General features: G+C 40.8%; 1 protein-coding gene across 3 annotated transcripts in view; it reads left to right on the top strand.

Moving 5' to 3' along the window:
- Positions 1-4,647: 4,647 nt before the first annotated feature.
- The window catches only part of eng (endoglin), a 35,199-nt gene continuing 18,311 nt past the window's right edge, over positions 4,648-21,535 (top strand). For 2 of the 3 annotated variants that reach the window (XM_028417544.1, XM_028417542.1), the window contains exons 1-3: positions 4,648-4,752; positions 5,555-5,731; positions 17,913-18,055. In XM_028417544.1, the coding sequence (XP_028273345.1) occupies positions 5,674-5,731; positions 17,913-18,055 (201 nt within the window). In that variant the 5' untranslated portion in view covers positions 4,648-4,752; positions 5,555-5,673. Of the gene's footprint in view, positions 4,757-5,554; positions 5,732-17,912; positions 18,056-21,535 lie in introns of all 3 variants that reach the window. The other variant, XM_028417543.1, reaches the window with a different exon arrangement.

Here is a 21,535-nt window from a genome sequence, read left to right as displayed (position 1 = left end):
ACAGATATATTTCAGTTTTTTCCATTTTTCATCAAAATGTAAACATGTAACATGGTTGTCTATAATATGGTATATGTGGAAAAATACAATTAAAGTGGCCTATATTGGGAAAAAAAAAACATAATATTTGATATTAGTGGCGCACAAACCTCGTGGTAGAGACAGAAACATACACACGTGTTACTGTATTGCTGTTGTGTGAGATACAATTAGTTCTTAAGGTATATACTTTTGGGAATGACTCCATAAGTGAGTGGCTTCTCCTAAAGCATCCTCTATACAGCAGGAATAGGGTGTGACTTTTTCTATAGGACACCTGCCACATATGATTTAAAATGTGTGAACAATCTCTGATGGACGCACAGCAGCATCCAACACTAAACATGGAGTTCTATTTGAGTATGTTTTGTCTCTACGGCCACACAATGTGGACTTCTTTTCATATAAAAGCTATTAAATAAATAGAAAAGCTTTGAAATTATGATTTAATAGCACACAGATTGTTGTTGTTGTTGTGAGCACTCTTGGAGAAAAACACACTCCTAAAAAGGTGACTTTGACAAGTTGAAGGAAAATGCTTTGCTGTTCGGAACAGAGTGAAGGTGCTGGGGCATGTAGACACAACAGGATACAGGACATGCTGCAATAGCCATAGTTCACCACTGTTATTACAAGTTTTCCTTTGAGGCCTTGATGACCAACTGGTCTTCCTTTACCTCTCACCTCTAACACACACACACACACACACACATTTCCAGTTGGCTGAGCAAACACCGCAGCAGGTATCCGGACTACTCTCAAAGGAGAGCTCTGATCATGACTCTGTAGGGATGAGGAAGAGGAAAACGGCCTCTGAAGGTGCACAGGATGTGTCCATAGGAAAGTCAATCAAGACAAGGCGTCTGTTAGCACTTTCATAGTCATCGAGGATGCTGCATGAATGCTAGGAATGCTGCTCTTACCTAATAAAGGCACAAAAACAAAGGGGATGATCGGAGGCTGCAGTGGGATTCATCACGTACGACAGAGAAAGAAAGAAAGAGGCGCATGTCTTAGAGATGAGGGAGGCTGTGTGTCTCTGTGCAGGTTCACAGCTCTTAGATCTACATTAAGGTATTAGGAATTAAGTCTGCGGATCAATTTAGTAACAACCAAGTGAGCATTTAATAATAATCTGCTTTAAGTCTCATGTAGGACCTGTTGAAAATGTTTGACATCAGAGCCCCCTTGTGGTAGATTTTAAAAATACAGCACCATCTGAGGACACAGCAGCTTCATATTAAAGGGCTGGTATATTTATACATGATGTATTTCAACATCTCCATTAACATTATCACATGATATAATTGTTTTGGTAATGGGAGAGGGTGATTTTTTAAATCCTTGCAGCCAAAAATAACGTTGGTTACTAAACAACAAAAGGAAAATGAAGCCCCCCTTTGCTGTGTACGAGCAGGCAGTACAAGTGGTGTGAAAGATTGTGCACAAACATGCTGTGTCGACACATTTGTACCTCACATAAAATCTACCTTTTCAGTTAAAACATGCATCCGATGAAGATGAACTGTAGCATATGGCCATTACTAAAAAAAGCCTCATGCTGTGTGCATGCATAATGTATTTTTGTGTGCTAAATGTTAAGAGTGTGTTGTACACATGCACTTTATGTGCTGTTAACAAGTGTGTTGTTTTTATTTGAGTGTAATCACAAGTGGTTTTAGTCTATATTGCATCATGCTCTTGTAGGGAGATTGTTTCATCCCACTGTCCATTGTGCTTATGGTTGAAAAGGCAACAAAGGGTCTCTAGACTCCCTCCTGGAAAGAAAAATCCTGAACAGATATGAAATGGGACTTTTCTGATAACAAAGGATCTGTCAATTAGCCACCTTAAGAGATTGTAAAAGTACATTAAATGGCTGTAAGGCTGATAGGCCTCTGTTCATCTTGTATCAGTCTGGGTTATTACCAGTGAAAGGCCGTGCGTCAGATCCCCCTTTGAGGACGATAAGGAAACCAGTTAGCTGGCGCATACGCTTTGCTCTTTCTCTCTCTCTCCCCCCTCTGCTCTGCTCTGCTGTGGACTGCAGTGCACTGCCTGGCTGGCACCACTGAGACCCAGTGGCACCGTGCGGGAACCAACGTCAACCTGTGATGAAAGACGGTGGCCGATTGTTTCCTGTTATTGAAAAAGTACTCATGGGCAGACGGGGGTGGGGGGGGGGGGGGGGGGTGATGGCTGGGAGCAAGTTCCAATAAAAAAAAGGAATGCCATTGAAGCAAAGTGCTACTGTAGAAGTGTCCTTTGGCCAGCCTCAGATGTGATCGTGTACCCGAGGTGAATGCCAACTGTGATATATTTCTCATCTGCGAAATGCACAACATGTGCACAACTACCAGAGGACCGCAGTCACTGAAGTATCAAAGAATACAAGTAGCATAAAATTGTCTCCACTTAGTGTCGTATCCCATGTGCATTTCTTTGTTCAGGCTGCCTGAAAGAATGAGGTCAAGTTTACAGAGTTAAGACACAGAATATCAAACAGTCCATGAAAACAAAGCGCTTTGTGTGACTGTGACTGTTACAGCACTCTAATATATGGCAGAATTACTTCACATCTGTTTAGCATCTTGTAAATGTTAATCCTCACATGTCTGTTGCTAACATCCCTTCACATCAACATTAGCATGTGCATTTATGCATGCACGTTTTCCAATCCCATTGATTTATTTTACTGCCTGAGTGAAAGACGAATGGAGACATATGGACTTTGTTGACATGGCGAGCAAGCCGCTGAGGCAATATCCAAGAGTCTGCCAGAAAACTGAAATATTAGGATGTCCATTTTGCTATTGTGTTACTGGATATCCGTGGATATTCAGCTCCAGGTGGATATATAGGATACGGATCTATATTTCATATGAGAAAGAAAGAAGGTACCTACCTGCCCCCTTTTCCTGTAATAATAAATAAAACATAAAAAGAGAGGAAGTCAGAGGAACACACATACGACTGTTTGTGCAGCTGCATTTTCAGCAGCAGTGTGTAATTATTGTAAAGGCTTTTGTATTGTCCAAGTCCTTGTCTGCTTTCCTTTTTTCTGCTCCTCTGCTTTGCCAATGCTCTTTGTGCACAGAGCATTGATTTGATGGGATGATGACTCCTCTGAGTCTGTTCTGAACAGAAAGGATGTTGTGTCTACTCTTTGCCACTCTTTCTTTGAGATGCTGCTGTAGCCCAAGACAAACACTGTTCTCAGAGAAGCTTGAACTTCTTGGTTCTCATCCAGCCAAAGTACAAAAAAACATGTTTCCCCCCCCTTCAATCTGTTCATACAAATGAAACAAAGTTGTTCAGTGGACATGCACAGGCTGAGCTAGATTAGGACATTTGGGCACACATAGATTAGGACATTTGGGCACATGACAGGTGCATAATAAACTTAGAAGGAGCCAGAAATGTGGAAAAACTATCCAAATATTTCAAAAAAAGTGACAAAGTCCAAAACGGTTGTACCAACAACTAACAGCCAGTCTTCCTCTGGTCTGGCTTCTTGATGAGACACTGAGTCTTTTTTAACGTTTATGTCAATGTAGTGCTGAGAGCACAGAGCTAGTTTGTTGTTATGGTTCTTTTTAGATTTGTACAAAGATTGATAATTAAGACACTTTGATGACATCACCCAGATGTCTCTGAAGAGCAGTTTTAGATCTGTGGTTCCAGCTGTTGCCAACTTGGCAGTGTCTGAATCTGTGGATGTGACTCTAGATGCTCCTAAATACTGGGAAAAGTGGTGGATCTGAGGCGGCTGGCAGCTCGGCATAGTTTTTTACTTATTATCACACAAGTCAAAATGTCTGCTGAGAACATTTTCCATCTCTAATGCAGCCTTTATCAGCTCTATGTTCATAATACATACATTACTTAGTAATGTATGTTACTAAGTACATAGTAACATACATAGTACTACATACATAGTACTATGTACATAGTACATAGTACATTCATTACTTCTCTCACTATAATAGTAATAAATAAACGATGGTGACTTTGGCATTCATGAACCACAGCCATTATGTATCATCATCAGTTTTTTCTTTCATCATCTCTACACTTCATTATGAGGATGTAACAATAGCACCTGCAATGGCAGCTGGTAAATAACTTTCACTAAAATTGACTCACTGATATCTGTAAATTATGCATCACTTTCCTAAAATATAGCTGTGACCTTTAACTGATAATAGGTGTGTTATTTCCATAATGGCACTGTGATGACACTGAAATTACTTCCCTGAAGCATAGAAAAACTCACTTCCAGATTATATATAATCTCTCTCTCTCTCTCTCTCTCTATATATATATATATATATATATATATATATATATAGAGAGAGAGAGAGAGAGAGAGAGAGAAAGATTCTGGTTCATAAATACATGATAATATAAAAAAAATACTATATTTATTTTTTTCTTCTTTGTCCACTGTTAGTGTAAAAAACAATCTTCCTGAGTGGAGACAGTGATTCACAATGCAGTGTCAGGGTCAGCGCTGATTCCTAAAAAAAAAAAAAAAAAGAATAGTGCTCTCTGGTGGGAGGGGTACAAAAGTAACAGCGCACCGCCCAGTTAGCTCAAAAACTTTGGAAAGTCCTGGCATCATTACTTTGCTGAACGCACCCACATTCTAAGCACGTGGATTATAAAGACACGTTTTTTTATTCCAGAAACACGCCACAGACGCAACGAAAAGTAAGTAAGTACTTTTTAGGATTTATCTTGGGACGTATTCTGATTTCCTGACAGCCTAGAGGGCAGCAGATAATACTTTTTTCACCCTTTAGATGCCTGTTTTAAAATGATTAGTTGATTTTAATGAAGACTCAAAACAGCTCCAAAAAGGTGGCGTTAGGGTTAAAGACTCATTTTGGGTCAAAAACTTTCCAAATTAGTTTTACGCATCAGAAATAATCCAATAAATGTATGAAATATTCGCTCTATCTGTGGTTTAAGGACATTTGCGCTAAGATGTTCACGGAAATAACGCAGACTTTTTGTTTTCCTTTGGCGCTGCATAAACAGTTTACACAGGCTCTTCCTCTCCCTCTATATGAATCATATAACAAGAGCAGTCTCCGCCTTATCAGATCTCGGCATTGTGATATTATTTAAAGAAAGCGTTGCCTTACTGCTTCCTGAAACAGTCCGCCAGAAGTATAGTGACCACCAGATAACCCCTGGGTTCAGACCCTCATTGTGCACCAGGAAGACGCACGGCAATATTGTGGGATTGTCTCACGAGGAAATTCCTGTCATCCTATGAGGGGAATTTCAGAAATTTAGGCAACATTTTGTCCAGCAGGTTGTGTAATTGACCCATGACCTTTATAACAATTTAGGCGTTTTATAATAGGAAGCTGCACTTTTAACCCTTATGTCTGTTTAACACACACACACACCAAGAAATTTCCTTATCGGCACTCCCCATCCTCTTTTCTCCCTGACCTTTCAAACTTTTTAAGGCTGTAACTGTCTGTTCTCCCCACTTCCACAGTCATTACTGCTCTGCCACCACACAAGGACACTTCAACCACTGCCTGCCAGCACCTTCACACCCCAGAGGCTGAGACTCAGCATTCAGCACCACCTGACTCTTAAACACCCCTTACAGAGATGGAGGGTTACGCTGCGTGGTTTGCCCTGCTTATGTGCATCACTGTTGCAGCCTCTGGTAAGTCCGGACCAGCTCAGTTTTTTTTTATTTTTTATTGTTCAAGTCATTTTGGGTCTGAAGTTGCTGGATTTTGTGCAAAAGCTTGATTTTATTGAAAACGTGCACAACTGCAGACAGACTATAGGCCAGTGGATTTAGAGGATTTTGGTCCCCCAGGGTTTATTTCTGTAAAGTTCAAAGGCAGATATTAATCTCGTCCTGTCCTGTGTCTTGAAGGCGGAACATTAAAAGGCCATTAATTGCTGTGGTGCCTCTTTTTTCTTGCACACAAAGTTAGTTTGTAGAGAGAGACTTTATGCAACAGTTGTTGTCGTGAATGATGTTATTAGAATCAGTCAAAGTCAGCGTAACTCCAAATCCCGAAGTCATCCTGGGATGCATTTGTTTGTGTAGTTCTTTTAGATTTATTGATGTTTTCTTTCAAGACAGGAACAAGAAAAGACGTTGATGCTCGTAGATTTAATGTGATCCTCCTCGGTTGTCCCCTCTAACACTCTTTCTGTAGGCTGCATGTGGCTGCACATATCAAACCAAAACCTGTAAATCCCTACAAGGTGGCAGAGGGATCAGAAAAACCTGCCCATACCTTCAGGCCATAATCCAGCCTCACACGCTCGCTGGTGCTCTGCAGAGCTGCTTCAGGGTGTTTGTGTCCCACTTCCCTGCAGCTGTAGTCTGTCATTTGGAAAGTCCATGTGGCATTCAAGCTGTTTGTGCAAACATGTTTAATACAATGCCCCAGTAGTTTTAAGTATTGCCCTTTTCTAGCTGGAAATCTTCTTTTAACGACACTCTGCAGGCGTTTGGGAACTTGTTTTCCCATTTTTGCTTGATTGACTCTTTGACTCTGGAGCCATGGTGCTGTGATACATACTGAATGAAAACTTCAGATTGAATTACTGAAATAAGCAAGGTTTCCCCTGCAAAATAAAAGCCTGCATGTGTCTTCCATGTGTGCCATGTGCACTAATGCAACCACAAGTGCTGGCTTTTGAACTTTGTTTACTGATTACAAGCCGATTGTCCCTCGCCTCTCTATTGTTGTGAGATGTTTTACATTTCTCAGTATATAAGCATGTTTTTAATAGCTTTGTAGTCTCTAAATGTCATCAAAGAACACCTTGCTGTTATTTAATACCATTTCTGGAACCACAAGCTTGTCCTTGTTGCCTTTAAACTGAAACAAACACTAAGTGCCAAATACCCTTTTTTCCATGCTCCAGGTCTGTAAGCATACAACAGTTGCTTTTGAAATAAGATAGCATGTACTGTTGTTAAGATTCTGTGCCAGAAAAACACTGAATCTGGCTCCAGAACTGACCTACTGTAAGACAAATCACAATATTGCCACTACTGCTAAACACCCTCTCAGCAGGGGTGCTGGTGGCAGTGATGCAGAAGTATTTTTTTTTGGCCAACTGGCAGACCTGTGGAGAGTTGACCTTATGTAGCTTCCACCACAGGGGATCAGTCTCGCTGTCTGCTGGTGGAGTCTGTGAGGAGCTGTTTAGTTCAGCCTTAATTGCCTCTCTGACACATAGTTCTGCATCATTTTTTTTTCTTTCCTGAATGAGGCTCCAAGGATTTTCTTTGTCTCTTCTCTTATTTTTTTTTTTTTGTGCATCTGCTACAGCAGCTTTAGGAGAAGACCCAGAGGGAGATGTGCTACTGTTCTCACACAGCAGGGTTCTCTGACCCTGTGTACTGAATGTTTGAAGCATTACTCAAACGCTGGTATGACACCAACGAGTTTCCTCTGTTTTCTGTATTTGTCATTTTATAGCCTAAGCACTGTCCCATTAATTCATCTTTCTGCTTCTATTAGTGCTGTGTTTCTTTTTGAACGACCAAGGACCCACTACAGTCATGTGCATTTTACATTTCAACATATTCAAAAATTCTGGAAATATCAGAAAATAGAGGGGTAAAAAAAAGTACATCAGCAGTATATCCCAGCCAGCTACAAGTCACTGTGGGAGCAGACATGGTGTGAAAAAAGAAGTAAACACAGAAAAAGTAAAAGTAAATCAGAAATAGCCTGCAGCCTGCCACAAATCCCATGGTACTTTTGGCCAACTGCAAGCAGTGATATATTGTGTTTTGCTTCAGTTCAGACTTGCTCCAGCTTTATTTAAGCTTTTTATATGTTTGACCCCATCAGCTCCTTCAAGTCAGACCTATAAAAATCATCCTGAGGCGATGTGCAGTGGATATTTAACTCACAATTAAGTAACACAAACACTACGTAACCACAGTTGTTTTATATGCATAGCTCTCTTAGTGCATTCTTATAGATATGTGCCACACAAACACATGGCTGGCAGACATTCATGTGAATATTCCCTGTTAGAAATAATTTTTTTCTGACCTGTCCCATATTTAATGTGTATGAAAGATACACAGTCTTACCAAGTGACCCAGTGAAGCCAGAGGATGATGTCTTTGTCTAAGTATGAGACTCACTTGTCCACATTACCTACAATTGGACATATTAATGCTTCCCTTGGTCTGTTGCCGTGTATTAATTTACATTCAGACAGTTGCAGTAATAAGAATTAATTGGAGAACTTGCGTTGTGAGACACTATCACATTACTTGGCCACGGTTGGCAATATTAGACTTACAGACTGCAGGCTTGGTCCCTAATGTCCCCACTGGATTATCAATACAGTGTTAAGTGGCTTGAATACCAAAGGACGGAAATGTAATTTCAGAGATGTGTCTTTTATTTAAATAACACAATTTAACCAATACAGCAAAATTCAAAGACTATAGTTGATATAATATGCTGGGTGGCTCCCACCAGTTCCTGTAAAATTGTGGCTCTATTATTGTGCCTGGGAGGATCCTTATACCTTACTGTCTGTCTTTCTTAAGCTGCAGGCCAAAAAAAAAGAAAAATGAAAAAAAGGAAATCCAGTCACAACTTTTAATCTTTGCCCTCAGTTCGACAACACAGATAAATACAGTTGTCTGGTCCTGTTTCCTGCAGCTTTGGATTATCCATGAAATAAGCTCTGACCTGTTGTCTTTCAAACTTAGAAACAATCATCCACTCCTTCACCTAACACCACGATTATTTTAAATTCTCTTTGTGTCGGGATCAGCCAGGCCTCTCTTTCTTGTTTATGGCTCATCTGTATTCTCTGAACAGACTTCTGTCAGGCTTCAGTAGAACAGACAAACGTCACACTGCTCTTAGTTTCACTGCACTGCCTCCCCGTCAGGTTAACTATGTTTAAAATGTTTGTTTTAAAAGCCTCACATGCTTCCAATCTAACAGTTTATGTCAGAGCACACACAGTGCCACAGTTTATCCGAATCCATTAGCTGACGTCTGGCTGTCTACCAGATGTGAAATGCATTTTTTTAATCTGAAGAAAATCATTTCATAAACTAGTTAGTAATTTAACATAAAGACTGACTCCAGCTCAGTTGTGAACACACTATATGTTGTGCTGTGAGGACATCCTGTTGGACACTTGTTCTGAGCATACATTACTGTTTGACCAATAATTTCAAACTTTCAGTTTGTTGTCTCCAATCACTAATCTTAGAGACCCCACACTCTGTTTGTGAGGCAGTTTTTCTGTTATAAATCTGTGGTCTCCAAGGCCAAAACCTCATGATGGCATCAGAGTTCCCAGGGTTGATAATGCCCCTCCAGGACACAGAGGACATTATGCAACTAGCTTTCACAGGCTATTTAGTCCTCCACATGATGAGCATCTCTGTGTATAAAATCAGCCCTATAAGGCTTTTTAAAAACCAGAGCATGTAAGCATGCGCATGGTTTGTCCTGTAGGCATTGCTAGAGATTCTATCTCGCTAGTTGCTTATTACATGGGAGGGCTGTTGTATGCCACCCGCCTTTGAAGATTATTTTCAGATTATTATTTCCAGATGAAGCACTTAATCTCAATGTTGCAGTTGGACACATAAACAATTATCTTTGCGTCTGACTGAAATCTTTGTACTTGGTGATTTTTATCCACACTGTGTCTGGTATTTCCTGGTAGGGAAATAGTGTTGAATATGCCCCCTGCTGCAATGGTTTCCCCAGCGGGAGCCAGGCATCATGATGTTAACAGCCAGACCTCCCGCTGTACTTTTTGCCCACGCCTGAGCCTCGCCTCCACGGGCCGAAGGAAAAGCACAAAAGTGATTAGTGAGCCCCTGGAGAAGGAGTCAGAGCTGTCTGAAAATCTTACAGAGGGAGAGAGACAGACGAACAGAGATAACAGAATTCATAAAGGCTGATTCATGGAGACAGTGAGGGAGAGAGGGGGGGGGCACATTTATGTGACTGTCAAAGAGAAGATAAGTGGTTCAGGGAGAAAAAAAAAGTTTAGGGGAAAAAAAATAGGTTATTGAGAAACGGAGACTACAAGACAGAGATAAAGACAGCGAGATATGACATTAGTAAAAATACAAGTCAAGTAATTAGATAACTGGAAAGACTTAGTTATAGAAATGAGGTGTCAGGGATTTGAAGAAAATAGAAAGAGATGACTGAGGTTTCTCAGAAGGCATGTGGTAGTAAGGGAAAAGAGAAGGAAACAAAAAACACAACAAAAAACGTCATGTTAAAAATGGCTTGGAGAGTCAAAACAGTCCACTTCCCCTGTTTTACTGTAGTGAGCCAGCTCTGACTGCAGCAGTCAGACTGGGTGGCAGGGAGACGCGACCACTTGTCGCTGCCGCAGACCGATTTCAATCTCCTTCAGTGTTATGCCCCTCCCAAATAACAATCCATTTCAAACTGCCTTGCTTTTCCTCTGTTTGAATACAGAAAGCAGTGTGGGAGAGCCTTACTAACGTCCTCTCCTCTGTTGTTCCCACATGGTTTTCAGTATCTAGCACTTGACTGGTTATCAATTATTCACCATCAGTTATTCACTTACGGTTAAAACATATTTTAGAGAGTCCCTGTTCTCTGTAAGTTGTATTGAACGGCGTCATATTGCAGTGCACAAACAAAGGAAAAACTATGGCCGATGTTTCATAAGTGCATGTCCACCATATTCTAAGTGGCGCTCCAGGTTTCTTTATTACTTAAGCCTGGTTCTGTGAGTGTGTTACCACTGTTCATTAGGACACTGCTTCTTGTCTCCTCAGCATCACCCTTGTGTGACTATAAGGTCTTGCGCCCCCTGGCCCATTGCTTTTCATTATACAGTTGCATGAACACTGAATGGCTCATTAGCAGTGGCTGAGATAAACGCCTCGTCAGCATGGCGACCACTTGTGCCCATGTCAACATGCCTGCTGTCTGCCAAGATAAGGCATGGCGTTATGTATTCTTATCTGGAGGTCTGTCTGTCCCGGTCAACCCCGGGGTCTACACAAACACAGGAAATGTACCTGCACATTAGGAGGAGAATTTGATAGGAACATTATTGCTGGGTCAGCTGACTCACCTCCACAGTGTGAAGTCAAAGGTGGAAAATCAGAGTAAGGTTAAGGAAACTCCTCGTTTTGGCTTTCAGAGCCAAAAAAAAGTACATCAAATGTCGTATATTCGTAGCTGCAAATGAATAAAATGAACGATTATGCAGTGAAGGATCAGCCCCGTCATTTCTGACAGAATAACTATGAACAAAATGTTCTCAGTAAAATGTTCTTCAATGATTTCTGCACAAATAAAAAAGCCTTTACTTTGATTTCCTTTTGAACTTTTATTTCAGGGTTGTTATTTAAAAAAAATGCTTTCATTTGTACTAAGTGGATTTTTCCTAAACAGAACATACTGTCTTTCTGAGTACACAAAACTGATTCGGTCATACGACACAATGTGCAGTTGAGTGTTGTATAATGGCACAGCCTCTTGATTCAAGCACTGGGTGGGTAGTTTTCCTGTTGTTTCAGGTGCCACACCGGTCAATCTGTATTTAGAGAGCTGAAATCCCTCTCTCTCTCTCTCTGATGTCTGACTGTGTGTGTGTGTGTACAGCATGTGTGCACAGTGTGTGTTTGATGTGATGAGAGAATCCCCACTGGATTTGGGCACTGGATTTTTTCATTTGCTTGTATTTCATGTGATATGTCAGAAAGCAGAATATGTGACTCAAATAAAAAGCCTGGAGACATCTGACAGATTATTTTAATCTGCTCGTGTACTGTAACTACAACACATCCAACACTCAAACTCAGGATACTTAATAATCTTTCTACAGATGCTGCAGGGAATAAAGTTACACTTGTCACAGAACTCTCCACAGTCCTGACACTTCCATTAGTTAAACAGCTAAAATGAAATCATGAACTTGAAGCTGTCTCATAGATCTCTCCATGGGATGAATTTAACATTTATATTCTCAGAGCCCCAGTAAGTGTAGTAGATTTGAATGTGTCCTAGAATTAAAAAAGAAAATATACATTTGGTGTTTCTCGTCTGATCACAGTGGAATTTTTTTTCTGATTTCATTGTTAGGCGTGTGTCTTACGAATCATTTACCTACACTAAATGGTTGTGGGCATACCCCCTGTTTGGAGAAGCCAAAGCACCAGTGTGGAAGTTAAGCGATGAAGTGCCCTGGATGCAGTCAGCAGCAAAAACTTTCAGATTAAGCTTTGATATTTAGAGTACTATCACAGTTTTGTTTTGCTGTCTTGCAACTAGAATCCATTAACAAAAGCAGTACTGGTACATTTACATTGCAGAACTGTTACTTTAATTTCAAACTGATCTATTCCTACAGCAGGATGCCAGCTATCTGTTCCTATGCTCTGCAAAGTAAATTCAGTGGACTCTGGCGGTTTTGAGGAAAGATACATAGATTGATGCAGCGGCTTCAGTTCTCTGCTAGAAACGGCATATTTGTGATAATATTCCAAATATTGTTCACCAGATTATTTAAATTGGCCTTTTCAGATGGCAAACGAGGCTGTCTGCCTCTCCAACCTGTCAATCAGTTTAGCACTGATAGCCTTTCTCTTCTGCATAGCGTACTTAGATGGTTTTGTTGACCCTGTTGCTCACATGTGAATTGCAGCTTTGACTTGACTTCATTACTATGCTGCCTTCATGCCAGAAAACATTAATATTTACAGACAAAAATCAGTCAAGAAAAACAAGCTAATCTCTGTTGGCTCTACATGAAGCATATGTTGTGCAAAAAGCACATCAATCTGGAATGATAGGGAGCAGCCACTGTGCAATGAATCTCTTAACGCCTCAGTCTGCTTTTGGTTGCACGCATTTAGCATGAAACTTGCTAAATTAGTCTGTCTATCCACCAATTAACACTCAGATGATTAATTGTGTTTTTATACAGCTCTCATAGTATACTGGTGGAACATTTACCACCATAGGTGAATAGAAAATTGACACTAAAGCTTGTAACTGATGGTGCCTGCTATATAATAGATCACCTGAGGGTATATATGACCATGAGCTCGAAATTGAAGTGTGTTGATGCCTGCATCTGCTGCTTTCCTATAAAATAACCACAATCTGGCTGATCAGGCTGCTTTGCAGAAAAGAATATGAAATGACTAAGTACTTGCAGCAGACATAGCAGAAAGTGAGGGGCTGGACAACGCCACTGTTGGACTTGTTGTTCCAGCGGCTTCCGACAATGATGAGACGACGGACAAATGGCTCCCAGAGGTGTAAACAGAGCTAGTGTGAAGACAGGCTGTCTCCAGACCCGCTATCACATCCTCAGTTCCTCTCCAGCAAAAGCTGGAAGCAGGACTTGGCACAGTGGCACAAAACTCCTAAGCTATTAAACTGACAAGACTAATCAGCATTTTTTTTGATAGAACTTCAGGACTTAGAAGTGGGAGGTGAGATGGTCAGGAAGCTTGTGTGTTCTATGGAGTGTGTAATGTGTAGTATGAAGGGGTGAGAGGCCAGGGGACAGTGCAGGCCCCTGCAGAGCACTGATAAGAGCTTGTTTACCTTCCTGTGGATGGTCAGACCTCAATCTACAGTCGCGGAAACGCTGGGACAATAGATGTGTGTGTGTGTGTGTGTAGTCCAGAGAGAAACTCGGGCCAGCCTTGAAGCTCTCCTTTCCCTCTCCAACTAACTCTGATAGGATTTCTTCCCCTTCCTCCTTCCCCATCATGACTCTGTCGCCCAACCCTGGACACAAACAGTTTACTCTACCCCGAGGGACCATGGGAGACAGTTGGTCTTGACGTTGTTTGCTGTCAGGGTTTCCCCTCCAGTTATTTCTTCTCTCTCTCTCTCTCTGAAATGCAGCCATGTCATCCAGCTGCAAGTTTGGCAAGGCTTTATTTTGCATCTAAACTTCAGGCAAGTCACTGATGCTCTTCTCCACAGTGACTTACAATGAGGGAGGGTATGAAAGGCGGTGCGGTGCATAAAATTAAACATGTCTGCCTGTTTTCCCAAGGTGAGCAAACAGGCATCTAGTTAGTGGTCTGCAAATACTCAATACCTTGAATCTAAATCAACATTAAGCTAAGGTGTGATGGAAATTTTAAGATCACAGTCTGAACTTCAAAGATCAGATGAGGCAAAAGGCTTTTCAAAGCATTCACACATTCTATGTTGCAATTTATATATGGTCCTGCCTGTTTTAAATTAGGATCATTGCTATTTGTGCTGACCAATAAAATGTTGACATTTCAAAACACAAAAGTAGAACTGAAAAATGAACTGATCAGTACATCTGCTTCTCTTTGCAGATGTGTTCACTATTTTCGAAATATCATATGATGCTAGCAAAGCATTTTCACTCAAATGCACTATACCATGATAGCACTTTAGATTTCACTCAGAACATGTTATTGCTTTGATTTCGGGAGCAGAACGAAAATCATTTCACGTCCTTGCTGTAGGTGCTCTGTTATCACTCTGCTCCAAACTATTTCAGGCTCCATCACATAGAGATGGTGTGGGTCAGTCTGTTGAGACTTTGTGTTTTACTATTGCAAGGGTGTTGCTCCCAGTAGTGTCTCATGACAGTTAGTCTAGCAGACTTTAACTTCTGAGTTCAAATATCAGTGGAGTATAGGGCAACACCGATTCCTGATAATGATAAATCACCTCAAAGTCTCCTATAAGGCCCACGCTCTGCAGCCACTGGCCTCAGTTCAGCTACAGTGCACTCTCCATAATTACATGGGTCCCTCCTGGGCAGTGAAACTTCATTTAAGAGGTTCAGGTTGGCATCCTGAATTAATTACATTTTTACAAAGAATGGAGATAATACATCGACGCACACATGGGCAATCTGTTAGTGGGCTGTTGTTGGTCAGATCAGCTGCGGTCCATAAAATATGGGAATTAACATAATGAATAAAACAATATGATGTCCATCTTAAGCAAGACTGGATGGTACTTTCTTACCATGCTCCCTACTAAGGAAGAGCCACACACAGTGGAAAGTGTGTTTGAAAGCTGGCTAGCATCATTTGTTGTTTTGGGATATGGAAAAGAGGCATATATCATACAGATGTGTCAGCGGTGTTTGTGTAATTACTGCCACTGCAAGAAAGAAGAAAAAAAATGTCCAGTCTGTAGATTTAATGAAGCACATAGTTGAATGCAAGCTGATGCTGAGATGTCCTAAAATGGTCACAGTTCCAGTGCTGGCTTAATGGTACTATGCACAATTGAACACATGTGGGAAACGGATGTCTGTCATTTGAGTAATCCAGTCTCCTATCTTCCACCGGGACGCCCGGGAGGTGGGGAAATCAAGAGCAGACAGATCGTGGACAAGTCAGACTGACCAGACGGCATTTTTTCTTTTTTACTATTTACAGCATAGAGTCCATTATAAGCCATGTTGTTTATTGATGGCAGATATTGGCTCAGTCTAAAAAAAAAAAGTTCTCAGAAGGCTGTTTAACAGCTAATTGACCATTATCGATTGTGGCTGTTTACTTGTTGGTCTTAATTTTATAAGGTTTTGATCAGCTATAATTGTGTCTAATGTGTCTCCAGCTAAATACAAGTGTGTGTTGATAATACGGTAATTGGCAGTGGTTTAGACACAAATTCATTGACGTGACATAAGAAAAAGGAATTTGCCTTTCTAGATCAAATCTTTATGAATTAAGCCTCATTTTCTGCTGATGTTTTTCTATTCACATCTGCCCCCGATATGTCTAAGTGGCAAAAATAACCACCATCCATAAACAAGTCTTCTCATGGAATGGGAAATGGAGGAGACTGATATAAGTAGATAAAGAGTACAGGGGATGGATTGGCTCTTCTATACCTCATTTAACAGCAAACCGCTTAGAGAGGCCATTGGCATTTCCGGGGTCAAGAGGGCAAAATGAATGTTCTTCATATCCTATGGTGACTCGTAAAAATGGGGACAGTGACGCATTCATACCACACACACACATACACACACATTCTTGCAGTCAGTGTGATTTATACTGGGACCTCTTGGGCGACAGTCATGGGCCGTTGACTCTGTCACAGCAGAACAAGAAAGAAATAACTTTATGGATGTGGATATTGAGCAACAGACATTAACACAGAGTACCAGAATAACAGGAAGCCAGCCTTGACCTCTGGGGTGAGAGTGAAAATGAGGGGAAGGCAAAGGAGTGTGGATGGCTCTCCATCTTGATTCGGAAGAAAACCTGCAGGTCAAAGCTAATGTTGTTCCACAAAATGTTACCCTCAGTCCCATAATTAGTGCCAAATATGTTTTTAAATTAGCAAAAAAAGGACAAATTGGCCCCGAAAAATGGAAAAAAAATCTGATATGTCTCATAAATCATGAGTGATGCAGTAGATCACAGTTATTACGACCAAACAAATGCATTGAAAAAGAACCCAAAATATCAACCCAGTTTCGTTGTTTGGGGGGTTGGTTGATTATGTAATGTTCTGACTCCCTCTATTTAGCTGCATTGATGACTTTCTCTCCCATTTTTATCTGTATGTCTGTCCACTCTCCCTCTATCAGTAGTGATGATGTTTCCTCAGCTAAGGCCTTTGATTAGTCCTGCTTCTAAATAAGGCACATCCGGTTAACCTTCCCGATCTTTGCAAGTTCCCATTAACCCCTTCCTCTCTATTTTTGCTTCTCGTCTCACTTGCTTACTTTACTCTATATCTCATCTCCCTCTGACGGATGTTGGCCCGCTGGGTAAACAGACCAAATACATCATAAAAGTCAGTGGAGTGGTACGTCATGCAGCATTTGCTCACTAAATTAGTTGTTTCTATTATGGTATCACACACGCTTGCTTATATGCTTCAACACCAGCTGTTTTGGAGGTGATTGAGGCATGCATTGTGGCTGCGTAGGTGTATAATGATCATATTCATCTTGCTGTGGGCATATTTATCTAATGTTTAGACATTAGAGGTCTGACTGATCCCATGAGAGCTTGTGTCTTGGTAAAGATTGAATATGTCAAATTGTAATGCCACAAACCAGGTCAGACAGAGCAAAAGGTGAGACGCTGACCAGAAGGGAGAAAACTGACTTGGATTGACTTGGGAAGGATGTCTGACCTACCGCAATGCTTTCTGTCTCTCTTGGAAAGAGGACATTTTCTTTGGAGAATATTTCGTCCCATCAGACACAGACAAGTTAAAGCAAGCGCGTGGACACTCATAGTCATTCTAATCTAACACAACAGAACACTCACACAGGTCAAACTCCAGGCATTTATACCCAACCTCACCCATGACCATACAGCCTCGGCTCGATTAATTTAGCCTCCAGAGACGTGGATCCCCAGGTTAAACAGCAGGCCCGTAGCAGAGAGCAGAGTGAGCGGGCTTGATGGATGACTGCAGCCCGGTGTCCTGACACGTCTTGATAAACGTGAACCACGGCGGAACTGTTTTTAAACAATGTAGTCCTACCCACACATTTAACATCCATACTCTGAGAGCAGGGAAAAGCTTTCAGAATGATTAATAACAAATTTATCCCTGTGCAGACAAGGAATCTGTAATATTGCTTGGTTTGTGTATCTCTTAAATAATGGTGTTTTTGGCTTGTGCACATACAGGTTCTCTGTCTGTTTTTATTCTGCTGTTCATGCTGAAATATGACAGGATTTGTACGGATAGTCCAAATCTTGCATAACCTGCCATTTGACATGTAAGACTATAGAGAATACAGGCAGTTCTGTATTAATCATGGAGGAAAGGAACGATTTACTGTTACTCCATTATTCGCTGCTGACACTGCTTAATCATGCTTTACTTGATTTCTTTCAGCTTCAAGTCAGACATGCGATCCAATGGAGGTTAATGACAACCCATGGGTGTACGTGAGTGACATGCAGATCGGCTGCTGGACAAGTTTTGTCAGAGACGACAATGCAGAAGTCCACATCCTTAATCTGAACTTTGCCGGCACGGTGAGCATGTTACGAATACACAAACGAAATGTTAAACAAAGGGGAAGTAATTGTGCCAATGAGTCAAGAGTGGAAGGAATGTTTTTTTTTTTTCAAATACCTTACCCTAAAATAGGGTAACAGGAAAACAGAATAAAAAGATTAATAAATCACATTGAACACCGCTACTATCTGTCAAATCCTGCGTGTCTGTCAGTGCCATCGGTGTGACATGGGTATTTTATCACCTGCTCATTAATCACACTTTTTAGTTGACAGGACAGTATGTCAGCTCAGTCATGCTGAAATAAAAGAAACAGTGCTAACATGTTCCCTTCACATTTCACACCATTCTGATGATAAAACATGTCATTCATCATCACAAACAACCAGAATCTGTTTGTAATGAAGCTTTTTCTCTTACCTACACAGTCACATTATATGTATGATGGCAAGGTGTTTAGTTTAAATAACACCTTCTCTGTAGGCAGAATATAAGAAGGAGCAAGTTTTATGCTTAAGATCAGATGTAGAATGTGGTCAACTTTCAAATGAAGTTCCTAGAAATGGATGAAGTACTTTCAGCTGGTGTATTTTTTTTTTTGGCCTGTTAAAAAAGGACATACTCTGATGTTAATTAGGCAGATTCTAGTTACTTTTCTCAAACACCTAGCCACTACCACCATTTTTTTGTGCAAACCTTGTTAGTGGAATCAAAGTGAAAATGTGTGTATTTTCAAAGTACCAGGGATCTTGCTCTGTTGCTTAATGACCTTAAATGAAAAGGCAGATTGTAGAAAGGCAGAGCTTCTTTTAGGAATTCCGCTCTCAGCCTTTGCAGTTGACCTTGAAGCGCTCATCATTTGCTCAGGGCAGTTCTGTGCAAAGCTTTTCAATAGTGGAAGCAAAACTGTGTGTTCATTTTGAACACCAGATGAGTACTGAATGTTATTTCTTAATTTAAGACCAGAATTTTGATCTGTGATGTAAAGTAAACATCTGTGCTCCAAAGAATTGAAGCATTGTCTCTGTTCTAAGGAAAATAAGTGTAATAGATCCAATTAAATAGGATTATTCAATTGTTTAGTTGTTTTTTTAAACCTGTGGTTTTCTATGATGAGTAGTCTAAACTTACAATAGGCACTGACTAATGTTTTCATAGTTCCTAGAATGGTGTCTGCAGTGCAGGATGGTGCACTTTCTGCACTAGAGGAACCTTGAGTAGGCATATGGTAATTGGTTCTGACTGCAGCAAAGTCAACTGCTACTTTTAAAGAAAATTGTTCAACCATTGGTAATAATGACAGCTCTCAACTTGGGCCGCCAATTTATATATTGAGGGCCTCCCCTAGTTCTCCTCAGAGAGTTCTTAGAACAGTTGAGTTACACAGAATTGCTTAATACAGATGACCTGACAGAGATGGACTGTTTGTTTTGTTTGGTGTGTGTGTGTGTATATACTTGGCTGGATGGGTTAGTAATTAGGTCATGTGATGAGCTAATGTGAAACTCAACACTGATGTTTGGCAGCAGGAGAAAAATGGCAGCTTAACAAGAGATTAGTGTGCACCAACTGCAGATAAAGGCAGAAGTATAGCACAGCTGAGTGTACATTCTGGGTGCAACAGAACCCACTCTTCCCACACCGAAGTGTAAACAGATACACACACTCCATGTCCTGCTGCTTTATCTCCCAGATAACAAGCTAATCATTAACAGATGCCAGACATGACAGGAAATAGGATTTCTCAACATGACAGATTTTTTTTTTCCACTCAGGCATTTAAAACAGACCAGCTCTATAGATTTGTGGATTCCTTTTGCAGCAAAAGCAACAGAAAGTAAAACTGCAGAATGTGTATAGGGTCATTTTGATTTTCAAACTTTAGGAATGACACAGAAAAGTAACTCCAGCAAACTTTTAATCTATATGTTGTTATTGCAGTGCCAGAGCCCATTTTTCACTGTCTAACATGGTCGCTTAGCCCACATTAGTCATTTCTTTATCAGTGTGCTCTGTTTGTTTGCCTCTTCTGTTTGTTCTCACTTAGACTTCTTTATGTAATACCTTCACATATACTTTCCTTAAGCAACTGCTGTATATTGATTATCTCGTTTTTATTCCTCACTCTGTTGGTCATTCCTTCTCATTTGGGGAAAGATTATGAGGATGGAAGCAGCAGTGTGCAGTCTAGCTGAGACATTGTCACAGGATGGTGCAATGCATTGCCTGCCAGCCCATCCATCACCTCTTTAAAATTAATAAGAATGCCCAAGGTCCTTTCCTGTAGTCGCTTCTAGGGAAGCCAGAGCGAATCATATTGTATTTTTTTTCTCTTTAAGTAAAACCTTCACCACAGAGCTAAAGTGACTAAAGGTGATGTTTAGGGATCTGGCTTTGTTTTTCTGCTACTCAAAGACGCATTATCAAACTTGGTGCTTACATTGTGCAAGCAGTCTTTGCCTTGGAGACTGGGTTACTGGCAAGAATGTTACCAAACTCATTTAAGTCTTTAGTCTCATTTAATGGACTGTAAATCAGAATACAATGCAGTTTGATGACCAAACAGATTGAAAGCATGTTAGGAAAGACTTTCTGCCTGAAGAGAAAAAACAGGCACATGAAGTTAACTCTGTGTGGGGGGTTTGTGGGAGTTCACAGAAAGAATCTGGCTTGGGATTTGTGTGATGCAAAGACATTGTGCAGAATGTTGTTCTGGATTTTTTTTATCCTGTCAAATTGGATGTAAGATTTCTTAACACAGACCCCTTATCTGTTTTTGACTGTCTGTTCAGAGAAAAACACAGAGGAAGGGGAACATATTCATCTTTTGCCAAACTGTCTGGTCAGAGTGGAGGTTTGCTCTTGTCTCCCCTTTGCTTCGCCTTTTTATATTTTCTTATCACTTTATTTTCATACTGATTTACAACCTGCCAGAGACAGTTGACTCTCACAGTTTGACCGCACAGAGAATTATAGAGGGAGCATCAAAGGGGACACAGAGGTCGGGAGAATTCATTGGGAGGAGCCGCTTGTACAGAGCCCATTGATGTCACACGCTGGCTTGGGGTAGTCAGGGTGTCTTGGCACGTGGCCGAGACTAGACCCACGGAGCCAACTCAAGTTAAGGGAGAGAGCAAAAAGAATAACTGGAAACTGCATCAGCAAAGGCCCTTCAAAAATGCTCTCGAGAAAAAAAACAATTGTATCTTGAAAGCACAGGAACAAAAGTAGCATAGGTGAGTGATCAGGGTCAGAGTGGAATATATAAAAGAATGAACGCCACCAAAGGATGAAGGGAAACATGACAGAAAGACAATGAAGCTCATTAGAAAGGAGTATTTAAGGAAAGCACCACCAGTTATCTCCTCATGAAGCACAATGAGTTCAGAGGGAAATGCCATTCATTCATTCACTTCATGTTGTCCAGTGCACTACAGCTGAGGTAGAGTGTGTTTCTGGGAACATGCCTTTGAAACACTTCCTCATACATAATGTAA

The sequence above is a fragment of the Parambassis ranga genome, chromosome 12 (genome assembly GCF_900634625.1).
Source record: "Parambassis ranga chromosome 12, fParRan2.1, whole genome shotgun sequence".
Classification (NCBI taxonomy): Eukaryota; Metazoa; Chordata; class Actinopteri; family Ambassidae; genus Parambassis; species Parambassis ranga.
The sequence above is the reverse complement of the archived record's forward strand: the minus strand, read 5'-3'. Positions and strand labels throughout refer to the sequence as shown.